We start from the raw sequence: 12,067 nt of genomic DNA on the forward strand, positions 1-12,067 counted from the left end.
CGGTCGCCCTTGTGCTACCGTGTCGATTTCAGAATGTAACTGTGGCCGCTACCACGTTGCACGGGCGGCTATTCGGGACAGCTAAAAATGGAGGGCGAGATTGGTTTCTGCAGGTTCCTATTTACGGTCAATTGTCCTTAAGGGGTGGCGCCTTTTTATTTCGTTCTGCTTTTTGTTTTTCCCTTTTTCCTGAACGCCGTCTTGGCTGGCAACCCACAATCAGCATCTTACCTACCGTAGTTAGATATGGGATCGTACCTGCATCCATCCATCTAGGTATGCTACCTTGATGAATCTGTTTGGTTTTGCTACCTAGGTACCGTAGGTATCAAGTACAATGATAGAAATAATAAACTCAATTCCAAAGACAGTGAAATCTTGGGACCACAGTAGATCGCAACAGCCTCATTTAGCTACCTTTTTTCAGGTACCTTTTTTCAGGTAGTCCAGGTAGGGCATAGTTCTAGACCACGCATAGTTTGTCGCCATTCAACCCCTTCGCCAAAACGTCAAACCAATCCGAGGAAACTTCCCAGTCTGGAACCAGGTTCTTGGTATCCATCGTCATCTATCCCACGAATTGTATCCACGGACGATAGCACTGCACGGCCCTTGGCGCCCGTCGCAACCCAACAGCCAGCGGTGTGCGTGCTTTCAAAAAGCGGGGGCGTGTGTGGGGTAATGAAACGGCCAGGGCCAACCGACGGAGAGGCCACAACAAACCGTGCATGGCGCCTCCCGTCCGGCAAATTGAAGGCGGGAACTCGGGGGGCCCTTCTCTCTATCTATTTTTTTATTTTTATTATTTTTTCTCTTATTTTCTTTTCTTTTTTTTTTTTGTTTTTTTCCCTCTTGCTCCTTTTAAAAGTCCCCTTTCCCTCCTGGTCGTCTGTCGCACACAGTCCAGGAGGGGTTTTTTGGCCCTCTGGCGTGGGACTCGATTTTTCGAGTTCCTATTTTGCTCCCCCCCGATTTTGCGCGCCTAACTCCTGGAAAAATCCCTACCCTTCAACACCCGCCCGCCCCCCTCGCACTGACCACGCCTTATTTAATGTTTGTCAATTCAAGCGCGCCGCCACGCATTGGCGGCCAGCTGGTGGCCCCCGTGGTGGCTGGCGCGGCGCAAGCTCCGAGCGTATCATGGCCACCGCTAGCACCAGCGCCGGCGCCAAAGCCACCACCACAACCGCCAACGACGACAACGACAAGCACGACCACGACGTCCGTCGCGTCGCGCGCGCGGGTTTCGACGCCAACGCCCGCACCGGGAGACCGGTTTGCGCCGCCGGGTAATGGCAACGGCCCCCACCAGAGGAATCATCACCACACCCACAACCACAACCATCATCATCACACCCACCACCATCAGTCAAAACTAGGCGTCTCGGGTCATGGCGGCGCCGGTGCGGGACCTCGGACGAGCAGCGACAGCCAGATGCTCCGGACGGCCACGGCGGCGCTAGGGATGCTAAATTCCGAAGTGCGACCCAGCCCGGAAATGTTGTCGTTCCACGAAGATCTCTTGGACGCCGCCACTCGTGCGTGGAATGCTGGCTATCACTCCAGCATCCCCACATTTGCTGTCGCTGTGCGGCCTTTGATACTGGATGTTGCCGATTTGCATCGCGACAAACATGGTTTGCACTTGTAAGTTTTGTTTTGTGGAATTGAGTTTATTTTCCCCTCATTTTTTTCTTCCTTTTTTTTTTTTCCCTGTCATCCCATGTCTTCCAAGGATGTGACCAGATGGAATCCAAACGCGATTATTGGCTTTCATCCAAAAATTGTGGACAAGCCGCTGCAAGTCAAGATTGAATGCTGACCGACATGCCCATGCGCGGCACATAGGGACGGTGCATATGTCGAAAAAGTGACATGTGCAATCCAGCTCAAGTTTCTAGCTGCTGATGCCGATAGTCCTAAACTTCCTCCCCTCAACCTCAGGAGTGACGCTTTGGGCCATCCTGACTCCCAGGCCCGTGTCTTAACACCTGGTTTGAACCCTCCCATCCTTGCACCCTTGAGATCGACGCATGTCGAGCCTGGTCGTGAAAGTCGCCCGCCTTCTCAGCCCCAACTACCGCAGCACCAACCACAACACCCAGCGCAACCACCACCGCAACCGCAGAAACCCCAGTTTCAAGCACAATCACCATCACAAACACAAGACCCCGCCTCCAACTCTGCACCTCCAAAGCGTCGACGCCCACTCCCAACCGCTTCCTCTCTTAGCATCCACGCCGCCTCGTCGGCAGCCGCCAACACGGCAGATGATCAATCCCAGTCTGCAGCACGGAAACGCCGTCGCCGTCGCAATGATACCGTCGACCCGAACGGCTATCGAAATGCCGGCGGGTACGGCGAGCTTACGTCCTCGGGCTACGGCTATGGTTACACCGGTGAGGTTAAATGCACCGAGGCCGATTGCGACTGGACCGCCGTAACCACTTCGATGCGTATGGGGCTGCGCCTTAATGACCACCTCTTGCGCTCACACGGCATCGAGAACACCCCGATCCGTTTGCGACCGAGCTACATCCGCCGCATGCCCAAGTCCCACGCCGCGATGCGCGTCGCCATCGAGCGCCCGCTGTACCGCACTGCGCGGGACAACCTGGTGCGCGTTGCCGACCAGCTCGCCAAGGAACGGCCCCAGTGGACCTGCCCCGAATCTGTGGAGCTGCTGCGCGACGAGTGGGCCATAGAGGTGCACCGCGGCACGTCCGAGGACGTGAACCGCATGATCGGACGAGACCTGCGCGAGGAGCTGGTTCGGCTCCGCGTTGGTGAGCACCTCAGAGCTGCCGTCAAGGCCGTCGAGGCGGAAAACGCAAGAGTCGGCATCTCCAAGCCCGGCGTCTATGAGGCCTGGTACGCGGAGCACTTTAGGCCTTGGCAAGCGGCCAATGAGGAGGACGTCGAGGCCGCGAAGAAGGCAGAGGAAGAGGAGCGCAAGGGCCGGGCCGCAGAGGAGGAGGAACGCAAGGGAGGCCGCGGCGCCGAGGTCGAGTGCAAGGAGGAGGATGAAGAGGACGACGAGGATGAAGAAGATGCGAACGAACCCGAGATCAAGCGACAACCTGATGATGATAATGAGGGATGACGTGTGCGCAGCGATGAGTATCGAAACCCATTGTTTTGGCGTTACCTGGAGCCAGCCTGTTTTGCATATATATCTATCTGCTGATGCATTTTGTTGATTTTATCTTCTTTTCGTCTCCTTTGTTGCATTCTCCTTGATTGACGATATATACGAGCGTACATAGGCGGATTCTGCCATGATAATCCAATTCATTAATTCACTCACTTGTGCAGCGTTTGGCTGGATTGAGGTGTTGGACTAAGGTCCGTGACGATATGCTCCATGCCTCAGTCATGACAATTGTTATGCCTCATCTGATCGTCAATAACGAGGTTACTGCTTTGGTTAGCTACCGAATGAACTTGAAGCAGATAGATCTCGTTCAAGAAACAGGGATCTGGCCGGTTTCAGGCAGTGCACAAAGGCTTATAGTTTTCTTGTGACCATACTTTTTTTGGTCACTCAGCCGACATGTTAAGGACCTAGAGTTATCGAGGTCTAATCTTTGTCATAGCACCAGTTTGCTCGCCTCTCCATCACGCCTAGGCCAAAAGTAAGGCCTCCGCATTAAAGCCGCAATACGCCCAATGGCGCACAAAGTATTTGTCTTTCCTGCTTGTCCCTAGACATCTGGCCAACCACCTAGAATCAAAGGCCAATTGCGAAAAGATTTACTCGAGTTTTCCACCATTGATCATCATCCCTCCCATGCACTATCACGCCCGGTTGGGTCCCCGCGTAGCAGCCACATCAACGCCCTTGCCTGGGGTCAACGCACTGGGCAGGTTTTCGTGGTGCGCGGCCGCCTTCTCCGGACTGCCCAACAAAGTGATGAAGCCGTATCCGATGGCGAGCACAATTCCGCCGATTCCAATCATGTACGCCGGTCTGGCGAGACATCGCACCTATGTCAGCATAAGATCATCCAGCGATTTTTTTTTTTAACTTCATCTCCGGCCTGGAGAGTCTATTTTCTGCCATGCAAGCACTAACCTGCTAGTCGGAGGCTCCTTGGGTGTAGAAGGTGGCGCGCCCTTGACCGTGGCTTTGGCCGTGTTACCCTCCAGACCGTCGTTGGCGGCTTTGGAATAATTGCTGGTGCTGTTGCGGCTCTCGAGGGCCTCGTCCTTACTGTAGGCGTAGCCGCGACACTGTTGAACCCGTGCCCAGGAAATAGGTGCGCGTGGATTGGCGCCGAGCGAGCGCAGGGCGGTGGCAGTCGAGCGGGTTCTGAAGGCAGACATTGTGGCTGAGTGACTGTTTGACTGAGTTGGGAATGATGGGATTGGCGAGTTTGCACAAAGATGTTTGGGCAAGTTAACTTTTGGTATGAATTGCTGAGGAAGTTGGTGTTATGTTTGGAAGTAAACTTTCATCGACAAGATTGATCGTTTTTTGGCTTCGCGGTCATTATTCAAGTAGGTAGGTGATTTCGTTTTGATGTCTTTCAAATCGATCGGCCACAAGAGGTGGTGACATCAAATCCGAGCATCATGACATGGTGATGTCATGGACTGTCAACGAGCCGCCTATGGCACGTCCTGTACATGGCGCGAACGGGGAAGGCGCTGTGACACTCTTCTCAATTGAGACATGGATGGTGAGCACGTCCATGACGCGGGAAAGTCGTCAGTCTTGATGCACGCAATTCAAGCCAAACTTTGAGGTACTTGCTGTACCTGAAGGGTCCCTCCCAATTTCGTTCAGGGTCTCAGCACTAACTATGCCGTGCACCAATACAAAACTGCGGAGAGCGCTACAAGGCCGGGCCATCAGAGCCGCTGCACGCTAATCCCCGCATTTTAGCCCCTTCCCGAGGGGCTGTTGCTCCTTCGCCGAGACGGTCGCAGCGCCCTGCCGATCCGTCCTGTCAAAAGATAACCACATCCTTGCCCCTTTAGAGCGCAGCGCGTTGGATTAACGTGGGAGGTTTTTTTTTCTATCTACAAGTTTGATGAGGCTCTCGGCGACATTTTACCAATATTCGGTGTCCACGAGGCATACATGCGAATGGCGGCGAACAACCTTGGCGAGGACGCAGCATACATATGTAGGGGTTTTTACATCGTTCGGTCTCTAGCAATACGGGCAGCTTCCACTTGGATTCACTACTGGCCAAACAAGTTGATGCCCAAAGATCTCAAATCTGGCGATCCTTGCACTTCGGAGACTTTTTCGTGTTGCCCCTGCCCATTACAGCAACGATAGGGAGGCAAAGTTGCTCCGCGACCGACGGGATTGCACTCTTCTGGCATTACGAGTGCATTTGAAGAGAACGAAATTGGCAAGATTGTGAGAAATTCGGAAACATTTTAGGAGATAATGATTCCACACATCCACCAAAATGGATATCGCCCCGTTTTTCTGGTCTTACATGCCCAGTTTTTGTACATTTGTTTCCCGCCCTCAGGTGGCTTGGTTGCTTGGGTAAGTTAGGGTGCGCATTTGTACTGGTGAGAGCTGCATGCAAGGGCCCATTATGCCGAGTTCCCGGCAACCAAATTGAGGTATGTCAGGTTTTTTTTCTACTGCCAAGATGGAAAAGCTGGTGCCTGGAGCTTCGTCAAGGGCTGGCGAACAACTAGTCGAGAACTACTATGCGAGGATGCTTTAGGGAAGTAGAAAATCAAAGCGTCTACTACTTACACACATACCTACTTACCCATTTGTTTGAGCGAGTATATAAATGTCGATGGTTTCTCAACAATCAGCATGTAAACTGTGCAAATCGTCCAGCCAGCAACTGACACAATCAACCAACACAACAAGCACCCTATTTGAACATAGTTTCTCCATCCCAGGCAAAAAGCCTTAGTAAAAAATGAAGTCCAACGTCATTATCATGGCTCTGCCCGCCACGGTTGTCGCTGTCAACCTTGAGCCTCGCCAGACCGTTCACACTGCCCTTCCGGCCTGGCCCCCCACCGGCACTCAGGCCTTTGAGACTGCATGCTCCAGCGCGCTCAACATCATCGAGACGTCCCAGCCCCAGCTCCCGAGCGAGCTCAAGTCCATCATCAGCGCCGCCTCTGCCGGCACCCACCTCTGCAGCGCCTACACGCAGACACCCATCATCCCCGAGTCGCTGTCTTCGACTTACATTGCGGTCCTCGACCAGCAGAGGTCGTGGTCCACGGCGGCCGACAACAAGAAGCTGATTTCCTCGGCCAGCGAGGTCTGCTCCGAGGCAAGCGCTAGCTCGCTCGCCTCGTTCCAGGCCATCGACCGCTCTTGCGTCGCGGCGAGCGCCACTGCGGTGACCTCGGCTGCCAGCACCGGAGGAGTGCCCATCGTGGCTGCCAGGAGCATGGGGACCACCACCACCACCGGTGCGGTGCCGATTGCTACGGCCGGAGCTGGGCGTCGTGAGGTTGGAAGCATCCTTATCGTTGGTGCCGTCCTTTTCGCTGGAATGTTTATGTGAATTAGGGAGCCTGTGTGAGAAAATAGCTCCACATAATGTTGAAGTTGGGATTTGAATGGGTTGATAGACTTAGTATCAATGAAGGATACCTATTGCCACATATGACGATAAAAAGCATCACTGTCAGGTCATGAATGATCCCGTTTTCCAACCGTTTGCCAAGGACATCAAGTGAATGCCGTGACAATATTTATGTCGGTGGCTCCGAAGGCAAACTCCTCAAGATTTTCCTCAAGGTCTCCCAGTGCTGGGCTGGAGAATGTAGCCTTGCCAGCGATGAACAATAGGTAAACCAACAAGGAAGTAGAAATGTCTCACCAAATTCCTTTGGATATCGTAAAAAGGTTAGATTAAAGTCCTTTTATCCAAAGTGACTTTGGCCAAGAATACAGGCAAAGAGCCTAGTTCTTTTTATTTTAGCGACAAAATAATGCGTTCCACTCCTCTACGCGTTGTGCATTTTGCTCCTGGCATCAAATCTTTCAGCAATGCCGCCATATCGCAACGATTCAGAGAAAACGATACCTACTTTGCTATCTAATTGGCGATAGATACAAAAAGTTACCCGAGTCGCGTCTTTCAAATTTGCTTATCCGCGTAATTAGTACTATTTGACTACCTGGGATATACTCGCCTTGCCGACACACTTACAAATACAATAACGAGAAAAGCAAACGTTGACGGGGAAAGGCAAAACCAACACAATCATGCGTGACAAACAACGGTATAACTAGCTAGTCCAACCGGAATGTTAAAAGGAAAAAAAGTATCTTCAAGGAGGCAAAAGACTCAGGCACAATGCATCAGCCGTGAATCGAACACGGGGCCCATCGAATGTCGTTCGGAGAATGGCAACGATGGATTTTACCACTAAACCACTGATGCTGTACGAATCCTTGATATCCTGATACGCGGCGTTGGTATACTATAGCGACACGTCAATGGCTCCCATTGCAGATTGATGCATCATATGGCTTTCACCGCGATGAGTTGTTGAGAGTTCAGTGTAAAGGCCTTTTCTACGTACATCAGTTTGGCCTCGAAGTATGCTTTTGGATGTCTGACTGGGTTTGAACGGCAGGTGAGCGCCGTAATTATCCTGGGTTCTCTCATCGCCAGTCCTGAAATCCTACATTAATCTTGACGATGGCTTTTTGAAATTCTCCTGAGCTACATTTGCTTGTAATTAGAATCCTTTTCCTCACGGTAGGTAGCCGCAATGCTTTTCGTATTTTCCTGTAGAAGATTGCTTAGTCTAAAGGGAGCTGGTTACTCGTGAAAAGCTGTTCAGTGCTCCTCGCATTTAGTTCATATATTGAGACCATCGACAAGCTCCGATATGATATATGACGTATGTAGAGCACGGCGCAATCACTTGAGAAACGGACAGATATCTCTAGGCAATCCTCGTGATTAATTATATGGAAAAGGAATAATATCGTTCACTTTCCCAAAGTATTAGTTGAGCCAAGTGAAGAGCTAAATGAGTTCAACTGGTGATGCTCCTATGCATTCATAACTGTCTAAATAAAAATGCTTCATCATTGCCGACCTGAACGCCGACCTGCTGCTAGCGTTCAGCCCTTTTGAACAACCCAATGACTGCCAACTGCCTGAGGACACGAGGAAGCTAATAGTACTTGTTCTTGACACTCCGCAAACTTATGGGATTGGGATCAGGTTCTGCAGTTCTTGCAAACCGTATTCCCATGCGTCCAGGATCCGGATCGACATGTCGCTGACGGGCGCATAAAATGGTTCGTGTTGGTAAAGGCTAGGGTGCCCATAGCCCCAATTGACGGGCGTGTGAACCAACGAAGCAATTGTATTGATTGCTCCCTATTCTCTTGATTGAAGTGGTAAAAGGTTACAAAGTAGGGTTGTACAACGAAGATAGGCCCATTTATAGGGACCTACCCCCCTGTCTATTATCGATAAATAATGCATACGCAAATGCATATAATTATGAACAGACAGTTCGAATCTTTTTCGTTTTTTTTCCCTCCCACAAAAGGGCTATATACACAGTATCTAGGCGATAGAAAGCGCATATAGATAGCTAACGTTGCCTATTGAACATGTTTAATACAGGACTTTTGTTTACGTCCCTCCACACATATTTCCTTCATTCAGAAGCGGAACCAGAACTAGAACCAGAACCAGAACCAGAACCAGGATCAGATTCAGAATCAGAATCACAATCAAGCTCCCAACCGTCAGGCAGGTTCGTAATCATGAGGTTGCAGGATGTGTTGGCCCGAATGACAACCCACACTCCATCAATTGCTTTCTGTATGCCACCACCGGGGGGTACTGTTCCACTTTCAAAACGGCGTACTTGGCCTTGTGGAACCGGCGGGCCAATGACTTTCCAATAACAGGTTTCTGTAGCCAAAGCACCGCTTGAGAAAACGCCCAAGAAGGCCGGGAGGAGAATAGCGGCGCGCATTTTGTTTTTAGGCTGTCATAGTTCTTAATTATATGTATACAAAATAATTTACTTTGTAAAACGTACCAGAAGATAAACGCTTTGTTGGCTAAAAAGTGAATAGCTGTGTGAGTGAAAACTCGAGGGAACAGAATGAAAGTAGTGCGTTTGGTAAGCATTGAAGAAACGTACAAGTAAGCCCGGCGCCAAACAAAGGGACCTCACGGCCCAAATTTATGGGAAAGATGCGGTTTTTATTTCTTTTTTTTTATTATTTTCTTTTTTATTCCTTTACAGATACAATATAGACTGGGATAGATTTGGGTGGCCAAGGTGGGGTTTTGCTAGGATTGAGTCCTGGAACGTGTTTCTGCACTATTGTTACTGGGTGGGTTGAAAGGTGGATATTCGTGACAGTTGGATACTTAGTCAGAGGTGACAGCTCGTTAATCCAGTCCCAAGTATTTAATCTTGAAATAAATGGTTTGCGTTCGCCGCTCAATAAACCAAAGTAATTAAGCTATATTAAGTTGGGAAAAGAGCCTACTTAAATAATGCCTGTAATTCTTTATCGGATCTGTTAAACAGTGTGCTTTTCAAACTACAAGAATCTCTGTACTGGGTACCACCCTTCACGTAATCGTGTGGGAACGGCTGGTATTAGTAGATAGGAGCAAGTTGATAAATAGGTGGGTAGCTTGGTAAGAGCCTACCTAAGACAGATAGGTAGGTACATTAGGCAGGTATTAAAGTAGGTGGTTGGTACCTAAGGTATTCATTCACCTTCTGTATTGGAATGTCGCCCTGTGAAAAGAATTTACCATGTTCAACTGTTAAATTTAATTGTCGAATGGTTATATTTGAATATTGATTTGTAATAAGCAGTAGTAGTCAACTTGCAGTTCCATATATTTAATGTTTTATTAAAGCTTGCATTAGCTGTGAGTATATAATGCAAAAGTAAAGTTCCTTGAAAGCTATATTTAATTTAATGCCAATGCTGGATAGGGTTCGCCGTACAAACTGCATACTTAAAATAGACCGTTTACTCAGAATGGAAAACTGCCTTACAAATTAAACTTTAGAATATATGGAATATCCGAATATTGTTGTCCTATTTTAGAAATCGAGTTCCACTTCGTGAAATACATATAATATATAGTATTAATACGTGCATTATTTGACTAAAGGGTAGAGCCTTACTATGGTGGTAAGGGTAAAAATCCCTCCCCTGGCACTGTCGTCCAGTGATGTGGGCCCTGTGGGCGTTGCCGATTTTGGTAATAATTTTGAAGAAAAAAATAATTTAGGTACTTGATTCCTCCCGCAAACAGTAAAGCTGGTAAAGGCACGCATACACGTACGGTGGCAGGGGAGGGCTTTTTTCGCACGACACCATAGTAGTAATTATGACGTAAAATGGGTTATATAATTAAGCATAGGTATATTGTAGAGTTAAGGATTTCGATTCCCCGAGTACTCCTAAGGGTTGCACAGAGTTTGAAGAATGTAAATAAATATAATTCATGCTATTTAATCTACACAAGAAACCATTTTTAGCGTTGCATAAAAACACAGAGTAAAGATTATAAAATTGAGCTTTTTCCACTTTCAAAACAAACCTGGAACATGAATCTCAAAGTTATTAAAGTTGACTTGAGTAAAGAGATTGGATACTTTTCCCCTGTTTAGCGTTCTTCAAAGTGTTTTATGCGTGCATTTTAGAACTGGATACTTTTGGCGAGTTTGAAACGCAGGTGCTGCTGCTATAGCGCGTGAAAAAGTCAGTTGTTTAAAAAAGCAGAGAAGGCTAAGTACCGGTAAATACAGTTTCAAAAACCTCCATAACAATTTGTTGGGAAGTTGAGAATTTGGCCTCCCCCTAAATCCGGCTGCCTAACCCATCCAAACTCGGCGCCACCAAGACCAGGTTCTCGGTCTAATCCCTAATCGCACATGTATATTGTTTTTATCATGAGTGGGAGCGTGGCTAGGCCACAGCAAAGGAGATTCCATGATATGTAGGCCCAGTTCGTATAGCTCTTTTCCGGTCAGGTATCCAAGATTGACTGTCTAGTGTTTACTGAGTACGGATGCAGTTGGTGAAAGATGCGTCTAACTCAGGTGAGCGAGCTGGAGTACGAGTATTCTAAACGTGTTACCCCGTTGGCTCGCCCATTCAAATGCCGCGTGCTGAGAGAAGCTTGCTTCTACGATTTGCACGTGGAAGAGAGCCAGAAGCGAACTGCAAACTATTATAATAGACTGTTACAGTTGTCTCACATTTTAACAATTATCACAGAAAATAGAGGAAAAACGCTGTAGCCACACCTCGGGAGGCGGATTCCGCCACAAAATCATTGAGCCCGAAGAGCACGGGCTTAAATCCTTCGAGTTCAATGCCTTAGAGTAGGAGTCAGATCATCCTTGATCATGGTGGTGATGCATGGAGCGACATTTATCGCTGCGTGGGTCGTCCTTTTCTTCTGATGTGCAGGGCCTATGGTCCTTTTGCTCCCTAGTACAGTGGCCAAATACCCTCTGTAGCAAAAGACATGCAACGGCATTGATATATGCGATATGGCATTATCTAATCAAGAATGGCTAGCATATTTGTAACTGGTCAAGTTACAAGTTTCAAGACCCCAAAATGCAACTGACGATCGAACTCCAATGTATTGCTGAGTTTGACAGTACGATGATTGTCGTGGCTAAAGTATTTCTATTCCTGCTTCGTCACGACCCAAGACTAAGGAACACAGCATTGTTGCCTTGTGATGACAGTTATTGTATCGAACAAAATCACAAAACTCAGGTTCAAATTCAAGAGTACTTAGGTGAAAAGGTCTTTTTGCACGGTAAATGGAGGGCAGGCGTGCAGCCCTTGCGAACTCTGTGTATGAGGACTAAGGATTTTATGGTCCTACCTCCCAGCAGTGAAAAGAAAGGTGATGTACCAAGGTTTCCGAATGCGGATATTCCGTCAAAACCCAGTAATCTGGGCCTTCAGATTTCCCCGTATAGGATCCAGCGCAAGCGACTTTGATATTCTGAAACAAGTCATGCCGATGCAGTGTTATTGTGGGTGGTAAGCCCCAAGGATAACCGGGCGATTGCGACATCAAAAGGAGGA

At 48.6% G+C, this 12,067-nt stretch overlaps 3 protein-coding genes across 3 annotated transcripts; 2 read left to right on the forward strand and 1 right to left on the reverse strand.

Annotated features, from left to right (window-relative positions):
* Window positions 1-988: 988 nt before the first annotated feature.
* On the forward strand, window positions 989-3,301 carry PgNI_02122 (uncharacterized protein). The gene is made up of 2 exons (XM_031122189.1): window positions 989-1,647; window positions 1,849-3,301. Exons 1-2 carry the CDS (start codon window positions 1,052-1,054, stop codon window positions 3,101-3,103), a joined length of 1,851 nt encoding a protein of 616 aa, XP_030988210.1. The 5' UTR covers window positions 989-1,051; the 3' UTR covers window positions 3,104-3,301.
* A 238-nt stretch (window positions 3,302-3,539) lies between these two features.
* Window positions 3,540-4,604, reverse strand: PgNI_02123 (uncharacterized protein). Its single transcript, XM_031122190.1, has 2 exons — window positions 4,076-4,604; window positions 3,540-3,970 (listed from the first exon to the last, which is right to left on the reverse strand). The coding sequence occupies exons 1-2, from the start codon at window positions 4,324-4,326 to the stop codon at window positions 3,799-3,801; spliced, it is 423 nt and encodes a 140-aa protein (XP_030988211.1). The 5' UTR covers window positions 4,327-4,604; the 3' UTR covers window positions 3,540-3,798.
* Window positions 4,605-5,903: 1,299 nt separating this feature from the next.
* Window positions 5,904-6,506, forward strand: PgNI_02124 (uncharacterized protein; the record flags this gene model as incomplete). Its single annotated transcript, XM_031122191.1, has 1 exon — window positions 5,904-6,506. The coding sequence occupies one exon, from the start codon at window positions 5,904-5,906 to the stop codon at window positions 6,504-6,506; it is 603 nt and encodes a 200-aa protein (XP_030988215.1).
* Window positions 6,507-12,067: the final 5,561 nt, after the last annotated feature.

The sequence above is a fragment of the Pyricularia grisea genome, assembly GCF_004355905.1.
Source record: "Pyricularia grisea strain NI907 chromosome Unknown Pyricularia_grisea_NI907_Scaffold_1, whole genome shotgun sequence".
Taxonomy (NCBI): domain Eukaryota; kingdom Fungi; phylum Ascomycota; class Sordariomycetes; order Magnaporthales; family Pyriculariaceae; genus Pyricularia; species Pyricularia grisea.

Coding starts and splice junctions, on each gene's coding strand:
- PgNI_02122 (XM_031122189.1), top strand. CDS start 1,052: ATGTTTGTCAATTCAAGCGCGCCGCCACGCATTGGCGGCCAGCTGGTG. Junction 1,648..1,848: donor GACAAACATGGTTTGCACTT/GTAAGTTTTGTT, acceptor CGCGGCACATAG/GGACGGTGCATATGTCGAAA.
- PgNI_02123 (XM_031122190.1), bottom strand. CDS start 4,326: ATGTCTGCCTTCAGAACCCGCTCGACTGCCACCGCCCTGCGCTCGCTC. Junction 3,971..4,075: donor AAGGAGCCTCCGACTAGCAG/GTTAGTGCTTGC, acceptor ATGTCTCGCCAG/ACCGGCGTACATGATTGGAA.